The following is a 25,912-nucleotide window of genomic DNA, read 5'->3' on the forward strand; positions in this document are numbered from 1 at the left end:
TGCTCCCGATGTTGGGGAAGTCCAGGACAAGGGGTCACAGTTTAAGGATAAGGGGGAAATCCTTTAAAACCGAGATGAGAAGAACTTTTTTTCACACAGAGAGTGGTGAATCTCTGGAACTCTCTGCCGCAGAGGTAGTTGAGGCCCAGTTCATTGGCTATATTTAAGAGGGAGTTAGATGTGGCCCTTGTGGCTAAGGGGATCAGGGGGTATGGAGAGAAGGCAGGTACGGGATACTGAGTTGGATGATCAGCCATGATCATATTGATGGCTCGAAGGGCCGAATGGCCTCTACTCCTGCACCTAATTTCTATGTTTCTATGTTTCTATGAAATGAAAGAATGGGTCGACTGGGCTTGTATTCACTGGAATTTAGAAGGATGATAGGGGATCTTATAGAAACATATAAAACTTCAAGGATTTGACAGGCTCGAGGCAGGAAAATGTTTGGGAGAGTCTAGATGGTCGACACAGATTTGCAGGGCCAAAGGGCCTGTTTCAATAGACAATAGGTGCAGGAGTAGGCCATTCGGCCCTTCGAGCCAGCACTAACCGCCATTCAATGCGATCATGGGTGATCATCCCCAATCAGTACCCCGTTCCTGCCTTCTCCCCATATCCCCCGACTCTGCTATCTTTAAGAGCCCAATCTTGAAAGTATCCGGTGAACCGGCCTCCGCCGCCCTCTGAGGCAGAGAATTCCACAGTGAGAGCAGAGCAGGCGTGTAATGGTGTGTCCGTGACCACATAGGGAGAAGCCTCACTAGGTGGCAGTGGACGGCTGCCAGTTCCTTTCCCCCAGCGACCATCCCCGATGAGTATCGCGGGCGGTGATAATTTGCCAGACACCCCAGTCCCTGCCTCCCTTGTCTTCTCTTTTGTTCCCCGGTCTCCCGATGCGGCGAGTGATTTGTAAGCTTCCCCCCTGCCTGACCCGGCCCCAGTCTAATTACAGGAAGCTGGACTCTCTAAACAAGGCCGGGAGCAGACCTTCGGAGCGACACGTTCGCACTGGGCGCAGCTCCGTATTTATCCTGCCCCGTGGGGCGGAGAGGAACACAAATAGCCCAGCTGTTGACAGACCCTGGATCCGCTCTCCAGTTCCCCTGCAGCCACCGCCCAGAAGGCCCACCTCGATCGACCGCCCGCTAATGCGTCTCGTTTTCACTGGGCAAGTTCCCGATTAAAAGCTGCTGATAAGGAGCAAAGGGTGGCCCCCCGGCTCCCATTTGCCGGGAGACGATAGCCCGATGTCTTGGCCGCTCCCTCCTGCCATTCTCGGCTATTTTTATCCACACTCACCCAGTGCCAAAAGTCAGACAGAAGTCAGTGGACAGTGAACCCAAGGGCAAGGAAGTCAGGCTGAGTTTCGCACACACGGAGAGAAGGCATGCTAAATGCTGGAGGAACTCAGCGGTTGGGGCAGAATCTTCGGAGAGAAGGGATGACAATAGACAATAGACATTAGGTGCAGGAGTAGAGGCCATTTGGCCCTCTGAGCCAGCACCGCCATTCAATGTGATCATGGCTGATCATCCCCAATCAGTACCCCGTTCCTGCCTTCTCCCCATATCACATAACCATATAACAATTACAGCACGGAAACAGCCCTTCTAGTCCGTGCCGAACACTTACTCTCACCTAGTCCCATCTACCTGCACTCAGACCATAACCCTCCATTCCTTTCCCGTCCATATAACTATCCAATTTATTTTTAAATGATAAAATCGAACCTGCCTCCACCACCTTCACTGGAATCTCATTCCACACAGCTACCACTCTCTGAGTAAAGAAGTTCCCCCTCATGTTACCCCTAAATTTCTGTCCCTTAATTCTCAAGTAATGTCCTCTTGTTTGAATCTTCCCTACTCTCAGTGGGAAAAGCTTATCCACGTCAACTCTGTCTATCCCTCTCATCATTTTAAAGACCTCTATCAAGTCCCCCCTTAACCTTCTGCGCTCCAAAGAATAAAGACCTAACTTGTTGAACCTTTCTCTGTAACTTAGTTGCTGAAACCCAGGCAACATTCTAGTAAATCTCCTCTGCATTCTCTCTATTTTGTTGACATCCTTCCTATAATTTGGCGACCAAAATTGTACACCATACTCCAGAATTGGCCTCACCAATGCCTTGTACAATTTTAACATTACATCCCAACTTCTATACTCAATGCTCTGATTTATAAAGGCCAGCACACCAAAAGCTTTCTTTACCACCCTATCTACATGAGATTCTACCATCAGGGAACTGTGCACAGTTATTCCCAGATACCTCTGTTCAACTGCATTCCTCAATTCCCTACCATTTACCATGTACGTCCTATTTTGATTTGTCCTGCCAAGATGTAGCACCTCACACTTATCAGCATTAAAATCCATCTGCCATCTTTCAGCCCACTCTTCCAACTGGCATAAATCTCTCTGTAGACTTTGAAACTCTACTTCATTACCCGCAACCCCACCTATCTTAGTATCATCTGCATACTTACTAATCCAATTTACCACACCATCATCCAGATCATTGATGTACATGACATACAACAGTGGACCCAACACAGATCCCTGTGGCACCCCACTCGTCACTGGCCTCCAACCTGACAAACAACCATCCACCATTACTCTCTGGCATCTCCCATTCTGCCACTGTTGAATCCATCTTGCTACTCCACCATTAATACCCAACAATTGAACCTTCTTAACCAACCTTCCATGAGGAACCTTGTCAAAGGCCTTACTGAAGTCTATATATACACAACATCCACTGCTTTACCCTCATCAATTTCCCAAGTAACCTCTTCAAAGTATCCAGAGAACCAGTTGGGGGAGTCCAGAACCAGGGGCCACAGACACACACACACAGTTTAAGAATAAGGAGTAAGCCATTTAGAACGGAGACAAGGAAACACTTTTTCTCACAGAGAGTTGTGAGTCTGTGGAATTATCTGCCTCAGAGGGTGGTGGAGGCAGGTTCTCTGGATGCTTTCAAGAGAGAGCTAGATAGGGCTCTTAAAGATAGCAGAGTCAGGGGATATGGGGAGAAGGGATGAAGACATAGAAACATAGAAATTAGGTGCAGGAGTAGGCCATTCGGCCCTTCGAGCCTGCACCGCCATTCAATATGATCATGGCTGATCATCCAACTCAGTATCCTGTACCACCTGCCTTCTCTCCATACCCCCTGATCCCCTTAGCCACATCTAACTCCCTCTTAAATATAGCTATAGAACGGGGTACTGATCAGCCGTGATCACATTGAATGGCGGTGCTGGCTTGAAGGGCCAAATGGCCTGTACTCCTGCACCTGTTGTCTATTGTACCGCTGTTACTCCAGCATTTTATGTGTCTTATCTCCGTGTGTGCCTTCTTGTGTGTGTGTGTGTGTGTGTGTGTGTGTGTGTGTGTGTGTGTGTGTGTGTGTGTGTGTGTGTGTGTGTGTGTGTGTGTGTGTGTGTGTGTGCGCGAAACTCAGCCTGACTTCCTTGTCTATAACTGAGGGCGGGGGATTAAGTTTGCATTGGGCGCGCCAGGGACGGGACGATACTCACGCAGTCTTCATGCTACCTGCTCTCTCCGCAGCCAGAAGCATGCCACACAACACCAGCTCGTTGGGCAACAGGCAGACCTGTGGGGGGGGGGGGGAAAGAAAGAGAGCAACAGAACCCATGGTCCGCTATAACCAATATCCGCCACATAGAGGTCCGTTATTGCGAGGGTATACTGCAGGGGTGGGGAACCTTTTCATGGTGGAATGCCGCATTAAGTTAGCTGTATTCTAACAAGGCCACATCCAAGAAACTTCAATTAGATATACACTTCAAAATGTACATTATTTTGTTAAAATAGCCCTCGTGACTTGCTAATGTTTTAATGGAGGCCGTCAGTCAGGGAGGATTATTTCGTGGAATCTTCCTTTACTCTTTGGTATTTTAAATACGTTCATTTTAAGATTAAAATAAAAATAATAAGACAAACAAATCATATTAATAATAAAAAAAAGGATTTGTTCTACAAAATTTGGATTCATTCGAAAGGCCGCACTTAATGGCTTAGGCCACAGGTTCCCCACCCCTGGTTTGCTGTAAACCAGTCCGTATCAAAACTAGCCATCAAAATCAATGCTAGTATTTATTTCAAGGTGGGCTTGTATACTAAAAACAGGGATGTAACGCTACGGAGCTGGTCAGGCCACATTTGGAGTATTGTGAGCAATTTTGGGCACCATATCTGAGGAAGGATGTGCCGGCTCTGGAGAGGGGCCAGAGGTTCACAAGGGCGATCCCAGGAATGAGTGGGTTAACCTGTGATGAGCATTTGTCGGCACTGGGCCTGTACTCGCTGGAGTTTAGAAGAATGAGGTGGACCTCATTGAAACACACAGAATAGTGAAAGGCCTGGATGGAGAGAGGATGATTCTATCAGTGGGAGAGTCTCGGACTAGAGGTCACAGCCTCAGAATTAAAGAACGTTCTGTTAGGAAGGTAGACAAAAATGTTGGAGAAACTCAGCGGGTGAGGCAGCATCTGTGGAGCGAAGGAAATAGGCAACGTTTCGGGCCGAAACCCTTCTTCAGACTGTTGGGAGGAGACATTTCTTTATTCAGAGGGCGGTGAACCCGTTGAAATCTTTTTCAGATTCAGATTCAATTTTAATTGTCATTGTCAGTACAGTACAGAGACAACGAAATGCATTTAGCATCTCCCTGGAAGAGCGACATAGCAAATGATTTGAATAAATAATAATAAGTGTCCGTGGGGGGGGTGGTGATTAGCAGTCACCGAGGTACGTTGTTGAGTAGAGTGACAGCCGCCGGAAAGAAGCTGTTCCTCGACCTGCTGGTTCGGCAACGGAGAGACCTGTAGCGCCTCCCGGATGGTAGGAGGGTAAACAGTCCATGGTTGGGGTGAGAGCAGTCCTTGGCGATGCTGAGCGCCCTCCGCAGACAGCGCTAGCTTTGGACGGACTCAATGGAGGGGAGCGTGGAACCGGTGATGCGTTGGGCAATTTTCACCACAGGGATGTAACGCTACGGAGCTGGTCAGGCCACATTTGGAGTATTGTGAGCAATTTTGGGCACCATATCTGAGGAAGGATGTGCTGGCTCTGGAGAGGGGCCAGAGGTTTACAAGAATGATCCCAGGAATGAGTGGGTTAACCTGTGATGAGCATTTGTCGGCACTGGGCCTGTAACTCGCTGGAGTTTAGAAGAATGAGGTGGACCTCATTGAAACACACAGAATAGTGAAAGGCCTGGATGGAGAGAGGATGATTCTACCAGTGGGAGAGTCTCGGACTAGAGGTCACAGCCTCAGAATTAAAGAACGTTCTGTTAGGAAGGTAGACAAAAATGTTGGAGAAACTCAGCGGGTGAGGCAGCATCTGTGGAGGATAGGAACGTTGCCTAAGGAAATAGGCAACGTTTCGGGCCGAAACCCTTCTTCAGACTGATGGGAGGAGACATTTCTTTATTCAGAGGGCGGTGAACCCGTTGAAATCTTTTTCAGATTCAGATTCAGATTCAATTTTAATTGTCATTGTCAGTGTACAGTACAGAGACAACGATATGCATTTAGCATCTCCCTGGAAGAGCGACATAGCAAATGATTTGAATAAATAATAATAAGTGTCCGGGGGGGGGGGTGATTGGCAGTCACCGAGGTACGTTGTTGAGTAGAGTGACAGCCGCCGGGAAGAAGCTGTTCCTCGACCTGCTGGTTCAGCAACGGAGAGACCTGTAGTGCCTCCCGGATGGTAGGAGGGTAAACAGTCCATGGTTGGGGTGAGAGCAGTCCTTGGCGATGCTGAGCACCCTCCGCAGACAGCGCTTGCTTTGGACAGACTCAATGGAGGGGAGCGAGGATCCGGTGATGCGTTGGGCAATTTTCACCACCCTCTGCAATGCCTTCCGGTCGGAGACAGAGCAGTTGCCATCCCATACTGTGATGCAGTTGGTAAGGATGCTCTCGATGTTTGCCACAGAAGGCTGTGGATACTTTTAAGGCAGAGATAGATTCTTGTTTAGTTCAGATGCTCCCCGATTTACGATGCTTCGACTGTCGACATCCCGATGGTGCACACATTAGGCAACGGCAGCAAGCCGCGCGTCACTTCCGATCGCGTTGTGTGTATCAAATGCGTTTCCGACTTGCGATATTTTCGATTTGCGATGTGTTTATCGGACGTAAACCCCATCGTAGTTCGAGCAGCAGCTGTACAGGTGTCAGAGGTTACCAGGAGAAAGCAGTTAGGATAGAGAGAGAGATAGATCAGCCGTGATTGAAGATTGTTCCCGATGTTAGGGAAGTCCAGGACAAGGGGTCACAGCTTAAGGATAAAGGGGAAATCGTTTAGAACCGAGATGAGGAGAACTTTTTTCACACAGAGAGTGGTGAATCTCTGGAACTCTCTGCCACAGAGGGTAGTTGAGGCCAGTTCATTGGCTATATTTAAGAGGGAGTTAGATGTGGCCCTTGTGGCTAAGGGGATCAGGGGGTATGGAGAGAAGGCAGGTACGGGATACTGAGTTGGATGATCACCCATGATCATATTGAATGGCGGTGCAGGCTCGAAGGGCCGAATGGCTACTCCTCCTAATTTCTATGCTTCTATGTTTCTATAGATCAGCCGTGATTTCTATGTTGTGCTGCATGAATGGCGGAGTAGACTTGATGTGTTTGGCTGCAGAAACGGCATTTCGTTTGGCCTAATTCTGCACCATCTTAGGTGCAGAATTAATGGTGCAGATCAGCCCAATCAAGTTTACTCCGCCATTCAATCATGGCTGATCTATCTCTCCTAACTTTCTGACTCTAAACTTGTTGGGGAGTATATGCACAGAAAATCACATTTGAGATGTTTAACATCGCAAAAACAATTCTCAATATGTTTCACAAACGAGCTCTCAAATGAAATGTGATGCGGTTTCACCAAGAACTTGGTTCAAGATTGGCTTTGGGAAATCCTCAGAGGCTAGGAAGAGGGAAGATAATTGTGGGAAGGCAAGAGAAGGGCTGAGAACTGGGCGGCAAAGATCCTATAGAGGACGGAGCGAGATAGATAGACGTCGTAGTACGGTCATGGGCAGATCCATGGGTGATTTTCGGCCCCATTTCCATAACCGGCTTCCGTCTCCGCACCAAAGATCCCGTCGCGGAGCAAAGATAACTAGTGCGGAGACGGAAGCAGGTTACGGAAACATCCTCGTAAAAATAAAAGTCCTTCTCCTCGTTTTCAGAATTTTTAATTTCTTAACACAAACTGTTCCCCCGCAACGTTGATTGCACTGCGAGTCGGGTCACGGAAATGGATGATATAAAGTCCCACGTTCCGCTCCGTTGTGTACTACACGTCAGCCCATTGCATTTAGCAGGAGTGGTCTATCTTGCGATCTCTGCTGGGTCACAGGACTGGGTAAAGTTTCAGAGCTGGGATTGAGGGAATGAGAAGTATATCGGTAGGCGGCGCGACTCTCGTCAGCAGCGGCCTCTGCAGCCCGTCTGCGTTTTTATTATTTTTTGTCTATGTTTTTATGTAGTTTTTGTTATTTTTTGTTGGGGTGTGTGTGTGGGGGTGGGGTGGGAGGAAGGGGGTAACCTTTAATCTCTCCCTGCACGGGAGATCCGACCTTTTCTTTGTCGGGTCTCCGTTGTCGTTGGGGCTGCAACGAGGAGCGGCCTCCAACAGGAGAAGACCGGGGGCTCTGGTGCCGACGACTCACCTCACCGTCGCGGAGCTGGCCGAGTCCGGAGCAGGCGGAGCGGTGGTGGAGCGCTGCTGCTGCTGCGGCCCGACCTCCGGAGATTCGGAGGATGCAACTGCGGGTCTGGCGGACGGAGGCAGCGGGAGCCTGAGGGTCAGTGGAGGGAGACCGCTTTTCAGGGCTCTCGCAACGGCGACTTCTCCCGCCCGAGTTGCGGGGTTGAAGAGCTCCTGGAGCTGGGCCTTACATCACCGCCCCGCGCGGCTTGGAATGGCTGCGGGACTCTGCGAGAGCACGCCGGGGGCTCTAACACCAAGACCCGGTGTGCGACCTCGCACCACCAGGCGTGGCTTTAATGGCCGCGGGACAATCGCCATCGCCAGCCGGGGGCTTTGACTTTGACTCTGACATCGGGGGGGGAGTGCAGTGGTGGAGAGATAAGTTTTTTGGCCTTCCATCACAGCGATGTGATGGATGTTTATGTAAATTATGTTGTGTCTTGGGTCTATTTGTTTGTAATGTATGGCTGCAGAAACTTCATTTCGTTTGGACCTCAAGGGGTCCAAATGACAAATAAATTGAATCTAATCTAATCACAGTGAACCGTTGGCCAAGTGTAGGTCGGGTCGGCATCAAAGGTTTCATGATATCATGAAAGCCAAGCACCAGGAAGGAGAGGTCTTGTTAAAATTACCTAATGTGCCCCTTCTATGGTTAATCCATTGGGTTCAGCGCTGGGCAACTAGTCCATGTCTGTGGTTTAACAAGAATTAGGCCGAATGACCCAATTTTACTGCTATCCCCTTTGACCTTATAAAACAATACATACACACACACATTTACACACACACAGTGTTACAAAAAAAAAAACAGCTTTTATTTTCTCCAAGTGACGAACACTTACCAGAATCTTCTTCCTACAGACACTTATTTACAAGAGCAATTTGCAAAAATACACCCAACACTGCCGGGCTCTGGCAGGAGACTGGGAGAAACATCGCGCCAACTCTCGGATCAGAACTCTCCGCACTGAGTCCCGGCCAACCTCGACGGGAGGACACGCGCGGCCCACATCCGGCTGAGAACAGGAGGCATTTTGTGACACAAACAACCCCAGAACCTCTCACCCCCCCCCCCTCCCCCACCACACACGTCAGGGACTGTCATCAGGAACCAGTCACTGCTAGTAGATTGCAGCAACACGGACTGATTCGCAACCCAGAGGACAACTGACCTTCACTCTCTCCCCCACACAACCAGGCAGGGAGACTTCTAGTTCCCCCCCACCACACACACACACACTCTCTCCTTCACAGGACTGGCAGTGAACCCAGAGGCCTCGTGTAGGGAGGAGCTGCACATGCCGGTTTACATCGTAGACTCAAAAATGCTGGAGTAACTCAGCGGGAAGGAATGGGTGGACTTCTTTTCCGGATCGAGACCCTTCTCCAGCCCCCCCCCCACACACATTGCCCTTTCTGTCCTGGGCCTCCTCCACTGTCAGAGTGAGGCCCAGCACCAACTGGTGGAACGGCACCTCATATTCCACTTGGGTAGTTTACACCCCAGTGGTACGAATGTTGACTTCTCTAACTTCAAGTAACCCTGGCTTTCCCTCTCTCTCTCCATCCCCTCCCCTTTCCCAGTCCTCCTACTAGTTTCACTGCCCTCCCGATAGAATGTTTCTGATTGTATGCCTCGTTGTCACCTTCCCCTCAGCTAACAATGACCCATTCCACATTTTCCTGGATCATCCTCGACCTTTGATGTCTCGTTTTCACATTTTACCCTTCCATATCTCTGTGTAACCCTGACTCTGTCTGAAGAAGGGTCTCGACCCGAAACGTCACCTATCTCTTCTTGATCAGTGCGGGCGTCAGGGGTTATGGGGAGAAGGCAGGAGAATGGGGTTAGGAGGGAGAGATAGATCAGCCGCGATTGAATGGAGGAGTAGACTTGATGGGCCGAATGGCCTAATTCTGTTCCCATCACTTAAGATCTTCTCTCCAGAGATGTCGCCCGCCCCACTGAGTCAACCAGCATTTTTAGTCGACGGCCTCTGCTTGATATGGCCAAGCGTTCCTGCACGCAAGATTCAGAATGCATCCTCGCTAAACCCGTAACCTGCCCTACCTGCTACCTCAAACCCGAACTGGGATCGCTAAGTTCGACATCAAACCAGGAACAAAATGAACAACAGGGAAGGGGGGTCTCATAGTAATCTGCCTCGGCTCTCCTCCCTATCCCTCCCCCAGCCACAACGGGCCATGGACAATCTGCTGCCGACTCTAACAACTCGGGTTATACTGGCCCCCCCGTTCTGCACAGGCACACGTTATTTACAGAATGTGCATCACTTGGATGTTAAACATTTGTCGTTTCGGATCGCTGGAGTTTCTGCTCCAATATATTAAGTCCTGAGTAAATGAATATCCAGATTCATTTTTGTTCCATACCCGCATTCAGTTTGACACCTCGTTATCTGGGAGACCCAGCTGTACAAGACACGGCTCGAGCTTCCTGTATGATGTGTGAATGGAAGGATGTCTGCAGAACCGCCGTACGATTACAGGTGTCGGAAGGAGACACAATCGCGGCACAAAGGCCAGGCTTGTGCCATTGATACCAAATGGCCAGCAGTCCCTCGGCCAAAGGACCCCTTACGGCTACTCAACTGACCCTGCCACCTGCATGGCTCTGACCAGCAATCTCACAAGATGACAGGTTATCTCTGGATCTTTTCTACCCCCCCACCATCTAACCCGACTCCCTCTGGCACTCAACTCTTGATACCAGCATGGCAGCACACTATTCAGTGGGACGATAAGGGGGGAAGAGAAGCAAAAACAATGTGCTCAGATGTAATGAGCACAAATTATAACAGCTACAGCTTGCTTTAGGCAGCTAGGAAGGAGGCGGCTGATGGGACTGCTTGAATCCCAGCAATGGCTAGATTTCACCTCCGCCTGGCATTTAGCATTCTCTTTCCACGTCGGTTAGCAGTGCAGATAACTCGGCGTATACATCCTTCCGCCTGGGGGCCCTACCCCTCCTGAACTCAAGGCAACTTCTTTTAAACAATCCAAAACTCAGGATCAGACCTCAAGTGTCGATACTCTGTCTGACAACACAAGCACGACCGAACTCAATCTCAAAATATCCAGGATTCTCACGCAATGAAATGTAATCTTCCAACGTTTAAAAAGGAAACACACGCACGCACACTATCCTGGCAGGATGTGGAATCTGAATGGATTTGGTGATACGCAGCCCAAAATGGAGCTTGGGGGCTTCCACAAGGGATGGCCAGTTCGACGCCCAACCTAATCCAAACTTCTCTGACTGAACTAATCGGGCTTGTTCCTCGACGTACATCCTACAAGACACAAACGCTACCTTCACTGTGGCCGGTGGGAGGCCAGAGGCAGCAAAAAGAAATCTCCCGGTAGGAATTCTGTGCACAGAATGGTCTCTCTGGTCAACAACAACACACACACACACTGGAAAAACCTAAACCTCCTGGTCTGGAACCAACACAAAGCCCATGGTCTCCTTAAAACTTTTACTTAAAAAAACAAAAGCGAAAAAAAAACCTCTCTTAAATACAGAAAGTTAATATTTATTCAACAGCCACTTTCCTTCAGTCCTTGAATGGCGGTTAAATTCGTCATGTCACGTGGTTAGTGATGCACCCCCCCCCCCCCCCCCCCCCCCCCATCTGAACAGGGACAACCACCTTCAACGCAGGGCTGCCGGAGTTGAGAAACGCAAGGGAGGACAATATTCCATTAATCTTCACGGACACAGAGTGCCGCACATAGTCTGTTTTTCTTTTGCCAGTAGCCACCATTTTCGAAGGCAGACTTCGACGGGTAAAACAAGGGGGGAGAAAACACTCCAGATGGCCAAGATATCTCGACAGGGCCAAGCCAACACTCTGCCCTTGGCTACCAACCAAGCCATTCACTCAGGCCCGGGAGGTATCGAGGCCTGAATCAGCTGCATCCAGTGTGAGACAGCCACACTTTGACAACGGGAAGTGTTTGCAGATTCTGTACAGTTTAAGTGAAACCTGTTGCTCCCCCCTGGGTGGTCTTTGCTCTTCTCCCCCCCCCTCCCCCCTCCCCACCCCGAGGTCTCTTTGGCTGACCTTCCACCTTGCTGGCGACGTGCGTTCTTGTTTTAACCTGGAGAGTAGAGTCACAAAAACGGGCTCACACACACACATGGGGAGTCACTCAAGGGACCTTCTTCTGGTTGGAGCCCGACCTCCTGCCTTCTTTGGCGTCCCGGCGCTTCTCACAGAAGAAGACGTCGGGGACATTGGACTTGCGGATCTTGGCGCACGACAGGTGGATCCAGGTGTTGCAGTGGTTGCATTCGATCATGGGCCGGCCCGCAAAGGGCTTCTGACAGTAGCAGGTCACCAGGCCCCACGAGTCGTCGTCTGCAAGACAAAAAAAACACAGCCACACAGTTCAGCAAAGCCAAGTGTGAACGCACTGCGCCCATCTACTGCCCCTCGCGCAACATTGCAGCTAGTTCGTCTCCGGAACCCCCCCCCCCCCAGCTCAGTGTGTGCTACTGTGCCCCCCCCCCCCCCCCCCCCCCCTCCCCTTCCGCAAACGCTATCAAGCCGGATCACCACAAGCTCGCACACAACAGGAAGTCAACAGTTCAGTGGGAGGAAAAAAAGTACCCGAGTGCCGTTACCTGCAAAGCAACGTAATGGTGAACCATGCCCGGACCATATACATACACACATATTATACATACACACATACATGCATATATATACACACACTATACACACACACATATATATATATATACACACACACACATATATACATATACACACACAAATATATATATACACACATATATATACACACACCATATACATACACACATATTATACATACACACATACATGCATATACATACACACACACACATATATTATTTACACATACATGCATATATATACACACACATATATATTATATACACATACATGCATATATACACAAACACACAAATATATTATATACACACATACATGCATATATATACACACACATATATATTATATACACAGACCATATACATACACACATATTATACATACACACATACATGCATATACATACACACACACATATATATTATTTACACATACATGCATATATATACACACACTATACACACACACATATTACATACACACAGACCATATACATACACACATATTATACATACACACATATATATATATACACATATATATATATGTGTATGTGTTGTATGTATGTGTGCGTGTATATTATATATATGTGTGTATAATGTGTGTGTGTGCATATATATATATATGTGTGTGTGTATCTATAGATGTGTGTGTATACATATATACACACACACGTATTTTATGCGCGTGTGTGTATACACATATATATATACACACACACACACAGTGTGTGTGTGTGTGTGTGCACGTGTAAGTGTGTATAATATATATATATATAACTGCCCTCCGTAATGTTTGGGACAAACACCCATAATTTATTTATTTGTCCCTGTACTCCACACTTTGAGATTTGTAAGAAGAAAAAAAAAAATCACATGTGGTTAAAGTGCACATTGTCAGATGTTATTAAAGGCCATTTTTATACATTTTGGTTTCACCATATAGAAATTACGTTAGTTCTATGTTATCCCACTTCCTCATCTACTCCTTCCACACCGGGGGCAATTTACCTACAAACCCGCACGGCTCTGGAGTGTGGGAGGAAACCGGAGCACCTGGAAGAAACCCACGTGGTCACAGGGAGAATGTACAGAGAGCACCCGTATTCAGGATCAAACCTGGCTATCTGGGGGTGTAAGGCAACAGCTCTGCCGCTGCTGCTCCACCCCTTGGAGATGCTGTATTTCTAAACTAAACAATGTCGCAGGCGTTGGATTTTGACAGGGATGCTGTGAGCCGTGGACTGTGGCTTCAAGGTGAAAAGGAAAAGATTTAATAGGAATCTGAGGGGCAACTTTTTCATACAGAGGGTGGTGGGTGTATGGAACAAGCTGCCTGAGGAGGTAGTTGAGGCTGGGACTACCCCAACGTTTAAGAAGCAGTGAGACAGGCACATGGATAGAACAAGTTTGGAGGGATATGGACCAGACCCAGGCAGGGACTAGTGTAGTTGGGACATGATGGCCGGTGTGGGCAAGTTGGGCCGAACTTGATTCCACACTGTACGACTCTAGACAATAGGTCATAGCCTCAGAATGAAAGGACGTTCCTTTAGGAAGATAATGAGGAGGAATTTCTTCCACCAAAGTGTAGTGAATCTGTGGAATTCATTGCCATAAAAGGCTGTGGAGGCCGTCAATGGATATTTTTATGGCAGAGATGGATTCTTGATCAGTACCGGTGTCAGGGGTTATGGGGTGGAGACCGGAGAATGGGGTGAGGAGGGCGAGATAGATCAGCCATGATTGAATGGCAGAGTTGACTCAATGAGCAGAATAGCCCGATTCTGCTCCTATGACTTATGAAAGTTTGTCTGAAGAAGGGTCCCAACCCAAAACGTTGCCTATCCATTTTCTCCAGAGATGCTGCCTGACCCGCTGAGTTACTCCAGCACTTTGTGTCTCTCTTTGGTAAACACCCGCACCTGCAATTTATTTTTATTCCAGGTTTTGTTACTCGTTTTAAAACATTTTCACAAAACATTGTCTCTCTGCTGACATTATCCACAGCTCGCCGACTTTTAACTCGAGCCAAAATCCCATTCAGGTGGTTTTAAAAATTTATACAGAGAACAGATTCATACGGAACCAGATCAAATAGATTCAAACTCTGTTTTGGCCCTCTACATCTAAAGAACAAATTTAAATTTAATGTTACATGCGTGCGATGGGTCGCACTTTGAAGTGCAATGGAAAGACAAATGCTGGAGCTACTCTGCAGATCAGGCAGCATCTGCGGAGAGAAAATCAGTCAACATTTCTACTCAATGCCCGCACACCACCAAGTTCTGACAGCAACAGGGGATATGGGGAAGTTCTGACTGATTGCAAGCCATGTCCGAATGTCAGGGGATTTTAAGTCAAGAGGATTAAGGGACAGGGAGTTCTACTGGGTTTGTATAGGGTCTTGGTGGACTACACCTGGAGTATTTACGGTCTCCAAATCTGAGAGTGGTTGGCGGTGTGGAATGAGCTCCTGATTCCTGGAAGGACTGGTGTTATGAAGAAAGTTCATTGGTATACTCTCTAGAATTTAGGAATAGAGGGGATCTTATAGGCATATGGATGAGAAGGGAATGGAGGGCTTATGGGATGATGTTCCCGATGTTGGGGAGGTGGGACAAGGGGTAAGCTTAAGGATAAGGGGAAAAGAATGTGTTTTTTCGGCATGGTGAATCTCTGGAAGGGCCCACAGAGGGTATTGCCTGTTTCCGTTGGCTGTATTTAAGAGGGAGTTAGATGTGGCCCTTGTGGCCAAGGGGATCATGGGTATGGAGAAAGGCAGGTACGGGATACTGATTGGGGATGATCAGCCATTGAATGCTGGCGGGATCAAATGGCTTCCTCCTGCACCTATTGTCTATTGTCTATGACACGTTGGCTGGTGTGGGCAAGTTGGGCCTGTTTCCACACTGTATCACTCTATGACACGTTGGCTGGTGTGGGCAAGTTGGACCTGTTTCCACACTGTATCACTCTGTGGCTCCATCATAAAAAGGGGCAATGTTCATCGCAAGGTCAACACTAGCAACTGACCTGACTCCACCATGATGTCCTCATCCATGATCCGTGGTTCCCCCTCACTCGAGCTGGTCTCCCCATCGTGACTGTTCACCATGCTCAGGCACTCCTCAATCTCCATCTTAAAATTCTCGCCAGTAGCCACCTCAGCCGCCGGCCTCAGAGGCTCGGAGAGCAAGCTTGCTTTCACCATCTCCTCGTCAGAGTCCGTCTCGCTCAGAGAGTTCTTGATCTTTTTCTCCGACCTCTCCTTCTTCAGCTTGTGCTTCTTGCTCCTCTTGATGCGGGCAAAACCAGACTTCTCCCCGTCCAGAGCCCGCTGCTGCTCCACCTCCGGGCCCCACCGCTTGCCCTTCCGCTCCTTCTCCTTCTTCTTGTCCGATGGAGGGTAGAGGGAGTCCTTCAGCTTCAGCCTGTCCAGCAGCAAGCCGTCTGATTTCAGCCGGTGGAAGCCGTTGCCCTTGGAGGATCTTGCCTTCTTGACAAAGTTCTGAATGGTGTCAAAATCGATGGACTGTGTGGAGTCCCAGCTGTCACTGTCCGCCACGCTCTCTGCCCTGACGGGAGAATTCGAACTGGATGGAGTCCACTCACATTCCTGGAATTTTAAACAGAATCAAAATTAAATCACCAAAAAAAAAAAAAAAACAAGGAACTGCAGGAGAAACTCAGCGGGTGCAGCGGCATCTATGGAGCGAAGGAAATGGGCCGAAACCCTTCTTCGGACCCCAGATGGAACTGCAGATGCCCGTTTACACGAAAGGAAAAGGACACAAAGCGCTGGAGTAACTCGGTGGGTCAGGCTGCACCAATAAGTCTGAATGATCCCAACCCGTCCCAACATTTTTTCCTGTTGCATGAAATGTCGCAGCTTGGAATTACAGAAAATTGCAGCCAGCGTCAACAGGAACACAAGCCTTCCCAGCCCTATATTGCAGGGATCACCCACCTGCAGCACGGACCATGGTACAGGAACAGCTCTATCCATGACCACAAGAAATTGCAGAGAATTGTGGACACAGTCCAGTACAGTGAGATTTGAATTACCATACACAATACACAATGGATGTTTGGCGCATTCATTCTGGGCTGAGAGTGGTGAATCTGTGGAATTCTCTTCCACAGAAGGTAGTTGAGGCCAGTTCATTGGCTATATTTAAGAGGGAGTTAGATTTGGCCCTTGTGGCTAAAGGGATCAGGGTGTATGGAGAGAAGGCAGGTACGGGATATTGAGTTGGATGATCAGCCATGATCATATTGAATAGCGGTGCAGGCTCGAAGGGCCGAATGGCCTACTCCTGCACCTATTTTCTATATATCTATGTTCTGTGTTCTATAAATCCTTTAAAATCTTCGATTAGCCAAAATCAATACAATTCTGATTTAAATGACCCATTAAACAGGCCGTTTTCTTAGTTCCAAATTACTCCCAGTGTGCATAGAAATGATTCCCAAATGATGTAGGGTTTCGATCTGAGGTGTCGACATATCGTTCCCTCCACAGATGCTGCTCGACCCTCTGAATTCTTCCAGCAGTTTATATTAAAACAAAATCTGTGTTAATGTGTGTTGCATGGATCAAAACAAGTATTTTGGATTGGGTTGGTGTGGGTACTACGTTAGGGGTTAAGGTAAGATGAGCGTTTGACAGTCTGGGCCTGTACTCGCTGGAGTTTGGAAGAATGAGGGGGGGGGGGCCCTCATTGAAACATACCGAATAGTGAAAGGCCTGGATAGGTGAACATTACCATCTGGTTCGGGAATTGCTCTGCCAAGGACAAGAAGGCTATGCAGAGAGTAGTGCGTTCGGCCGAACGCACTATGGGAACTTCACTCACCACCCTGCAGGAACTATACAACAGGAGATGCAACTCCAGAGCAAACAAAATCATGAGAGACCTCTTCCACTCCTGCAACGGACTGTTCCAGCCGCTACGGTAAGGCAAACGCCTCCGTTGCCATGCAGTGAGAACGGAGAGGTTGAGAAGGAGTTTCTTCCCAGAGGCAATTCGGACTGTAAACGCCTTTCTCACCAGGGACTAACTCTACAGAACGTTTTTCCTTCTATTATTTATTATGTAAAAGAATATGTGTGTTATGATTGTGTTTATAATTTGTTTGGTTGTTTTGTTGTTTGTCTTTTGCACAAAAGTCCGCGAGCATTGCCACTTTCATTTCACTGCACATCTCGTATGTGTATGTGACAAATAAACTTGACTTGACTTGACTAGAGAGGATGTTTCCACTAGTGGGAGGAGAGTCTAGGACCAGAGGGCACATCCTCAGAATAAAAGGGTGTACATTTAGGAAGGAGATGAGGTTCTTGAGCCAGATGGTGGTGAATCTATGGAATTCATTGCCACAGATGGCTGTGGAGGTGAAGTCATTAGGTATTTTTAAAGTGGTGATTAGTTCGTGTGTCAAGGGTCACAGAGAGTGGTGAATCTCTGGAACTCTCTGCCACAGAGGGTAGTTGAGGCCACACAGTTCATTGGCTATATTTAAGAGGGAGTTAGATGTGGCCCTTGTGGCTAAGGGGATCAGGGGGTATGGAGAGAAGGCAGGTACGGGATACCGAGTTGGATGATCAGCCATGATCATATTGAATGGCGAATGGTGCAGGCTCGAAGGGCCGAATGGCCTCTACTCCTGCACCTAATTTCTATGTTTCTATGTTATGGGGGCAGGAGAATGTGTTACGGAAAGATAGATCGGCCACGATTGAATGGCGGAGTAGACTCGATGGGCCGAAAGTCCTCATTGTGCTCCAATGATTTGTGAACAGATTATCTTTTCATTGCCGTAGAGTTAGGGCGGGGTGTGACTGGGTGTGTTGTGAGGAAGTTGAAAGATATATTGTTCAACACTTTCCCTAAATGTACGGATGAGCTGATTTGTTAAACTTCGCAAATATCAGGTGTTTTCCACTGATCTAATAAATCTTGCAGAATAAATAGTTTATTATTGCAAGGTGTACCAAGATGTGTTCTCTCCTTACACAAAAACAATCAAGATCTGTCCAAGAGAAAAATACCCCGGTGCTAATTATATTGTTGCGACATTATAGTTACAGAGAAAAGATCCATAATGGGGTAGGTTGGAAGATTTGGGCTGCACCTTAGCTCTAGAGTTTAAAACGTTAGAGATACAATGTGGAAACAGGCCCTTCGGCCCACACCGACAAGCGACCACCATACTAGCACTATCTTCCGTACACACTCAGGACAATTTACCAAAGCCAATTAACTAACCTGCAAACCTGCATGTCTTTGGAGTGTGAGAGGAAACTGGGGCTAGTGGAATCAAGGGATATGGGGAGAAGGCAGGCACGGGTTATTGATTGGGAACGATCAGCCATGATCACAATGAATGGGGTGCTGGCTCGAAGGGGCGAATGGCCGCCTCCTGCACCTATTTTCTATGGAGCACCCGGAGAAAAGCCATGCAGGAATAACGTATAAACTCCGTACAGACAGCGCACATTGTTCAGTTCGAACCCGGGTCTCTAGCGCTGTAAGGCAGCAATTCTACCGCTGCAGCACTGAGCCGTCACTTTTGTGAAAGGATAGGTTTTGTAGTCCGCTTACCATCTCTCTTGATGCCCAAATAGCATCTCCCCAGGAGAGGGGGCAAGTACTTGGTGTTAGACAATAAGTGCAGGAGTTGGCCATTCACTGTGATCATGGCTGATCATCCCCAATCAGTACCCCGTTCTTGCATTCTCCCCATATCCCCTGACTCCACTATCTTTAAGAGCCCTATCCAGCTCTCTCTTGAAAGTATCCAGAGAGATGAACCGGCCTCCACCGCCCCCTGAGGCAGAGAATTCCACAGACTGACCACTCTGTGTGTTGAGGCAGGGTGGTCTCTCTCTTCTACCCGGTTCCATGTAGTGTGATCCTGGGGCTAATTATGTAGGTCCTGCTTGGTCGTTCAGCCCAGTAGATCCCACCTGGTTTCTAACCCAACACCTTTGAGTTTGAGACGCACTAGGTGTTTCTTGATCTGATAGGTTGCTGTGTTCCCCTCTCCCCACACGCTGTCTGTTCTCACCATCTCCCACAGCTTGTTTATATCTTGGTTCTCCCAGTAGCGTTCCCCCACATCGTCACATTGGATCAATACATCTATTATTCTCTAGCTGTTAATGACCACACGCTGTCTTAGTGGGCAGGACATTTTGTCAAGACTCGCGGGGGAAACTGCATTGCCGGCAGGAGAAACACAATGAACTAACTGTCGGAGGGACTCGCTGGGTCGGGTAGCGTTTGGGGGAGTGTGGTGTCGATGATTTGGGTCGAGATTCACGTTGCCGAGTTATTTCCTCCACAAATGCTGCTGGATTCACCATTGAATTCACCAACAGTTTATTTTCATGGCTGCAGACAAGGTGTTTTGTTGTCATATCTACTGGCAGCAGATTGAGAAAAATCTTACTTGTTGCATCTCATCTTCTTGCGTATGGCGTGCACAGCCTAAAGTTGTAGGACAACTTGTTTTATTTGATTGTGCACACCAGGTCGATTGCATTCGTCGAAACGGGGCGGACCATGTGAAGAATTTAGTCTCCCACCCCGTTGCATCTTTTCAGGCTCATTAAGGCACCATCATTCAGATTCAGATTCAATTTAATTGTCATTGTCAGTGTACAGTACAGAGACAACGAAATGCATTAAGAGACAACGAAATGCATTAGAGACAACGAAATGCATTAGAGACAACGAAATGGGGTGTGTGGGGGAGGGGGGTGGTAGGGGGTAGATAGGGTGAATGCAGAGTCTTTTACACTGAGTAGGGGAACTGGGAACCAGAGGACGTGGGTATAAGATGAGGATGAGAAAGATTTAATAGGAACCGGGGGGGGGGGGGGGGGGGGGGGGGGGGGGGGCAACCTTTTTCATCGGAGGTAGTTAGAAACATAGAATATAGGTGCAGGAGTAGAGGCCATTCGAGCCTGCACCTCCATTCAATATGATCATGGCTGATCATCCAACTCAGTATCCCATCCCTGCCTTCTCTCCATACCCCCCGATCCCTTTAGCCACAGGGGCCACATCTAACTCCCTCTTAAATATAGCCAATGAACTGGCCTCAACTACCTTCTGTGGCAGAGAGTTCCAGAGATTCACCGCTCTCAGCCCAGAATGAATGCGCCGAACATGATGCCAAGAAAAACACATCTCCTCTGTATTCATGTGTCCTCTAAAAGTCTCTTAAATCCCACTGTTGTACCTGCCTCCACACCACCTCTGGCAGCACGTTCCAAAGGGCATGTCAGAAGAAGGGTCTCGACCCAAAAGGTCGCCCATTCCTTCTCTCCAGAGATGCTGCCTCTCCTGCTGAGTTACTCCAGCATTTTGTCTCTACCTTCGATTTAAATCGGCATCTGCAGTTCTTTGGTAGACAAAAGTGCTGGAGAAACTCAGTGGGTGAGGCAGCATCTACGGAGTGAAGGAAATAGGCAACGTTTTGGGCCAAAACCCTTAGGCAACGTTTTGTGCACAAAACGTTGCCTATTTCCTTCGCTCCATAGATGCTGCTGCACCCGCTGAGTTTCTCCAGCACTTTTGTCTACCTTCGATTTTCCAGCATTTGCAGTTCCTTCTTGAACATCTGCAGTTATTTCCTACACATTTTGGCCAATTAACCTACATACCTCAATAGACAATAGGTGCAGGAGTAGGCCATTCGGCCCTTCGAGCCAGCACCGCCATTCAATTTGATCATGGCTGATCATCCCCAATCGGTACCCGGTTCCTGCCTTCTCCCCATATCCCCTGACTCTGCTATCGATCCAGCTCTCTTGAAAGTATCCAGAGAACCGGCCTCCACCACCCTCTGAGGTCTTTAGGATGTGGGAGGATCTCCATGTCTTTGGGATGTGGGAGGATCTCCATGTCTTTGGGATGTGGGAGGAAACTGGAACACCTGGAGAAAACCCACATGGTCACAGAGAGAACATGCACACTCCACACAGACAGCATCCGTAGTCAGAATCGAACAAGAGTCTCTGGCGGTGTAAGGCAGCAGCTCTACTGCTGCACAATTTTCTTTGCCATTTTCTCCATTCCAAAAAGCTTTACGTTAACCCCAGTTAAAACAAAGGATGGGTTGATACCCTGGTGAGGGTTAATGGCCTCACCTCTCTGGATGGTGGAATGTACCCAGTGTACGCCAGAACAAAGTTGCAGAATTGATTGAAATCTTCCACAGTGCGCTTGCGTTTCACAGTGGGCTGCAGGGAGACAAGACCAAGACACAATGGAGATGTAACACTCAAAATTTAACAGCACTGCAATTGTATACAAGCTTGTGTAATGATAGAGATATGATTTTAAGACAAATGAAATCAGAGAATATTTTATTAATGACCCATCATTAGGGCCCGTCTAGATAGCTGGACTCACTTCAAATGATGTAATTGAAAGGTCAAAGATAGATAAAAATGCTGGAGTAACTCAGCGGGTGAGGCAGCATCTACAGAGAGAAGGAATGGGTGACGTTTCGAGTTGAGTTCCTCCAGCATTTTTGTACGGGTCTTGACCCAAAACGACACCCATTCCTTCGCTCCATAGATGCTGCCTCACCCGCTGAGTTTCTCCAGCATTTTTGTCTACCTTCGATTGTTCCGGCATCTGCAGTTCCTTCTTAAACATAATTGAAAGGTCAGACACTGTAAGCTTAACAAAACATAGAAAAATAGGTGCAGGAGTAGGCCATTTGGCCCTTCAAGCCTGCACCACCATTCAATATGATCATGGCTGATCATCCAACTCGGTATCCTGTACCTGCCTTCTCTCCATACCCCCTGATCCTTTTAGCCACAAGGCCCACATCTAACTCCATCTTAAATATAGCCAATGAACCGGCCTCAACTACCTTCTGTGGCACAGAATTCCACAGATTCACCACTCTCTGTGTGAAAAATGTTTTCCTCATCTCGGTCCTAAAAGATTTCCCCCTTATCCTTAAACTGTGACCCCTTGTTCTGGACTTCCCCAACATCGGGAACAATCTTCCTGCATCTAGCCTGTCCAACCGCTTAAGAATTTTATAAGTTTCTAACGAAGGCTTTACTTGTTACATTAGTGATACAGCGCAGAAAAAACAGACCCTTCGGCCCAGCGAACCCGTGCCGACCAGCGATCACCCCGCACACCAGCACTATCTGCACACTAAGGACAATGAACAATTTTTCTGTCAAAGCCAACTAACCTACAAAGCCACACATCTTTGTAGTGTGGGAGGAAACCAGAGCACCCAGGAAAAAGTCACAGGGAGAAGGTACAAACTCCACACCGACAGCACCCGAGGTCAGGATCGAATCTGGGTCTCTGGCGCTGGCTGTAAGGCACCAACACTGTAACACCCCAATATATAGCAACAATATATTCACTCACCTGAGCGCACACTCCAGCTGCCTGCAATGGATCTGAAAGAGACAACCTGATTAGACACAATCACAAGTTCACGTTACAGTAGTAGAATTCGGCCATTCGAGCAACCATGGCTGATCTCGGCCTCCTAATCCCATTTTCCTGCCTTCTCCCCATAACCCTTGATTGCCGCTCTAATCAAGAATTTGTCTATCTCTGCCGTAGAGATCACCACCTCTCCCCACCCCCCCCCCCCCCCCCCCCCCCCCCCACTATCACCCACATCCCCCTTGCAACATCAAGACTCTCTCACTACCCCATTCCCCCCACGTCTCACCCCCCCCAACACAACCCCCCCCCCCCCCCCCCCCCAACAACAAACTGTCGCCCAGCCTCTCCCCCTCCCCTCCCACTCCCCCATTTCAAGTCTCTCCCTCACCCCCCTCCCCCAACAACAACTCTGGGCCTCTCCTCCACTACTTCCCGTCCCCTAACAACCCCGGCCTTCCTCCCCTCTGTCCTCCCAGCACTCGACCTCTTCCCCCTCACCCCCTGCCTCCCCAATTGCTCCCCGCCACTCTTTTCCCCTCCCCCAACACCGCACCTCAAAATCGCCTGTTCCGCCATCCTCCCCCCCTCTCTTGCACCACCACTCAACGTCTTCTCTCACCCCCACCCCCCCCACTATGTCACCTGGATTCTCTCTCTCCCCCCCCCCCCAACCTCTCCCTAACCCCCCCCCCTCACAGAACTCCCTCCACCAACCCCCTAACTTTTCTCTGCCCCCGCCATCTCCCAGATTCTCCCTCCCTCTCTCACCCCCCCTGCCCCCTCAACCCCCCCCCCCCACCTCTCCCACTCCCTCCGCAAGGCTCCCCTACTCCCCCTCACACCACTAGGCCTCTACCCTTAACCCCGATCTCACCAAACCAACACTGCTTCTCCCGGATCCTCTACCTCTCTTCCCCCCCCCCCCCCCCCCCCCCCCCCCCATCCCCAGCACATGGCCTCCACCCTCCGTGCTTCAAACCCCCCCTCCCCTGGCCTCTACCCTCACTCCCTCACTACGAATCTCTCTCTTGCTCCTGTCCCTCCAGCACCACCGGCCTCTTCACTCAACTCAACCCCCCCCCCCCCCATCACGCACCTACATCTCCAGGATTCTTTCACACCCCACCACTAACACCGCCCATCCTCTCCCTGACCCCCTTTTCCCCCCACCCATGCCTCTCCCTGACCCTCTCCCTCCCCTCATGGCACCACTCCACCCTATTCTCCACCCCCACTGCACAGCCTCTGGCTTCCCTCACTTCTCCCACTCCCCCTCCCCCTTCGCACCACGATGTCTCTCTGATTCTCCCCCCTCCCCTCCAACACCACCCATCCTCTCTCTTACACCCCCTCCCCCGACCACACCCTTACCCTCCATACACCCTCTAACTTCTCCAGTAACCCCTCCTCACCTCTCCCTCCCCTCACTGCACCCCTCCAACCTCTCCCCTACCCCCCATCGCACAGCCTCTTCCCTCACTCCTCCCCCCCCCAGCCGATCACTACTACAGCCGATCCCACCAAACCCCCCCCCCCCCCCCCCCCCCCCCGGCCAAAGTTCCCGACCGCTCCTTCCTCCCCCCCCGCCCTATCGGCACACCACCTCACACACACACACCAACCTCCCCCCCCCCCCCCCACCTCGGCTCCGTCCGCCGACCCGTCTCCGGCCTCTTCTCCCTCTCCCCCCCCCCCTACTCTTTCCACCGCCCACCCCACCACCATTCTCCCGTCCTTTCTCTTCCTCTCTCCACTCCCCCCCCCCCAGTTCTCTCCCCTGGTTTCTCTCCACTCCCCCCCCCCAGTTCTCTCCCCTGGTTTCCCCACTCTCGCCCCCCCCCCCCCCCTTCACTCTCTCTTGTCCTCCCCCCCCCTCAACTCTTCGTCTCCTCACCCCCCCCCCCCCCACCCCAGTCCTCCCCTACATCCTCCCCCCCTCCATCCTCAGCTCTTCCTCTCCTCACCCCCCCCCCCCCAACCCCACTACCCCCCCCCCCCCCCCTCCCCTCTTCCCCCAACTCCACTCTTCCACTCACACACACCCCCCCCCCCCCCCTCCGGCACACAGCTCTTCCAGCCCCTACTAACCCCCCCACACTCTCTCCTCCCTCCCCCCCCCCCCAGTCCTCCTCTCCCCCTCTCTCGCACACCACCCTTCCCCCCCCAACCCCTCCAGTCTTCCACTCTCACCCCCCCCCACCCCACTCTCCCTCACCACCCCCCACCAGTCTCCTCTCTACTAGCCCCCCTCTCTCTCGGCACACCACCTCTCAACCTCCCCCCTCCCCAGTCTTTCTCTCCTCTCCCCCCCACTCTCGGCACACTCCTCTACTCCCCCCACACACCCTCCCCCCCCCCCCCCCGTCTTTCTCTCTCCCCCCCCCTTTCGGCACACACACCCCTCACCAGACTCTACTTCCCCCCCTCTCCCCCCCCCACTCTCCTCTCCCCCCCCCCCCACCCCCCCCTCCCCAGCCCTCCCCAGTCTTCCTCTCCTCTCCTCTCCCCCCCCCCCCCCAGCCTCTTCTCCCCCTCTCCCAGTCCCGTCCCCCTCGTTCCCTCCCCTACTCTCCCCCCCCCCCCCCCCCCACACCTCCAACACTCACTCTCCCTCCCCCCCCCCCCCCCCCCCCCCCTCCCACACACACCACCCCCCCCCCGCTCACCTTCTCCGCTCTCCGCCATTTTCAGCATCTTCCGCCGCCCTCGCCCTCGGCCCGCCGCTCCCTCCGCCCAGCGGCGGGCCCCCCTCCCGCTCCAGCGGCCCCCCCCCCCCCTCACTTGCTCGGCCCAGGCCCAGGGCTCGAGTCCGGAGTCCGGTGTCCGGTGCCGCGCGCTCTCTCCTCTCTCTCGCTTCTCCCGCCCGGTCCGGTCCTGTCCGGTTCCGTTGCCGTCCGGTCCCGCTCGCGCTCTCGCTCTCCTCCTCCTCCTCCCTCCGCCCGCTCTCGCGCCACTTTCCCCTCCCCTCCCCCCCTCTCTGCTACGTCACCGCGCTGACGTCACAGCCCGGGCCAGACGCCCC

At 50.3% G+C, this 25,912-nt stretch overlaps 1 protein-coding gene across 2 annotated transcripts; it reads right to left on the minus strand.

The window, feature by feature from the left end:
- Positions 1-11,400: 11,400 nt before the first annotated feature.
- LOC129694020 (PHD finger protein 23-like) lies at positions 11,401-25,602 on the minus strand. Of its 2 annotated transcripts, none has more exons than XM_055630746.1 (5): positions 25,557-25,602; positions 22,864-22,895; positions 21,606-21,698; positions 15,479-16,061; positions 11,401-12,143 (listed from the first exon to the last, which is right to left on the minus strand). In XM_055630746.1, exons 1-5 carry the CDS (start codon positions 25,582-25,584, stop codon positions 11,935-11,937), a joined length of 945 nt encoding a protein of 314 aa, XP_055486721.1. In that variant the 5' UTR covers positions 25,585-25,602; the 3' UTR covers positions 11,401-11,934. The 2 variants fall into 2 exon arrangements, 1 of the variants encoding a protein (XP_055486721.1); XR_008722944.1 differs by lacking the exon at positions 11,401-12,143 and adding an exon at positions 15,236-15,343 and having other exon boundaries at positions 15,399-16,061.
- Between the last annotated feature and the right edge of the window lie 310 nt (positions 25,603-25,912).

Source organism: Leucoraja erinacea, unplaced genomic scaffold (genome assembly GCF_028641065.1).
Source record: "Leucoraja erinacea ecotype New England unplaced genomic scaffold, Leri_hhj_1 Leri_51C, whole genome shotgun sequence".
In the NCBI taxonomy this organism is placed as follows: domain Eukaryota; kingdom Metazoa; phylum Chordata; class Chondrichthyes; order Rajiformes; family Rajidae; genus Leucoraja; species Leucoraja erinaceus.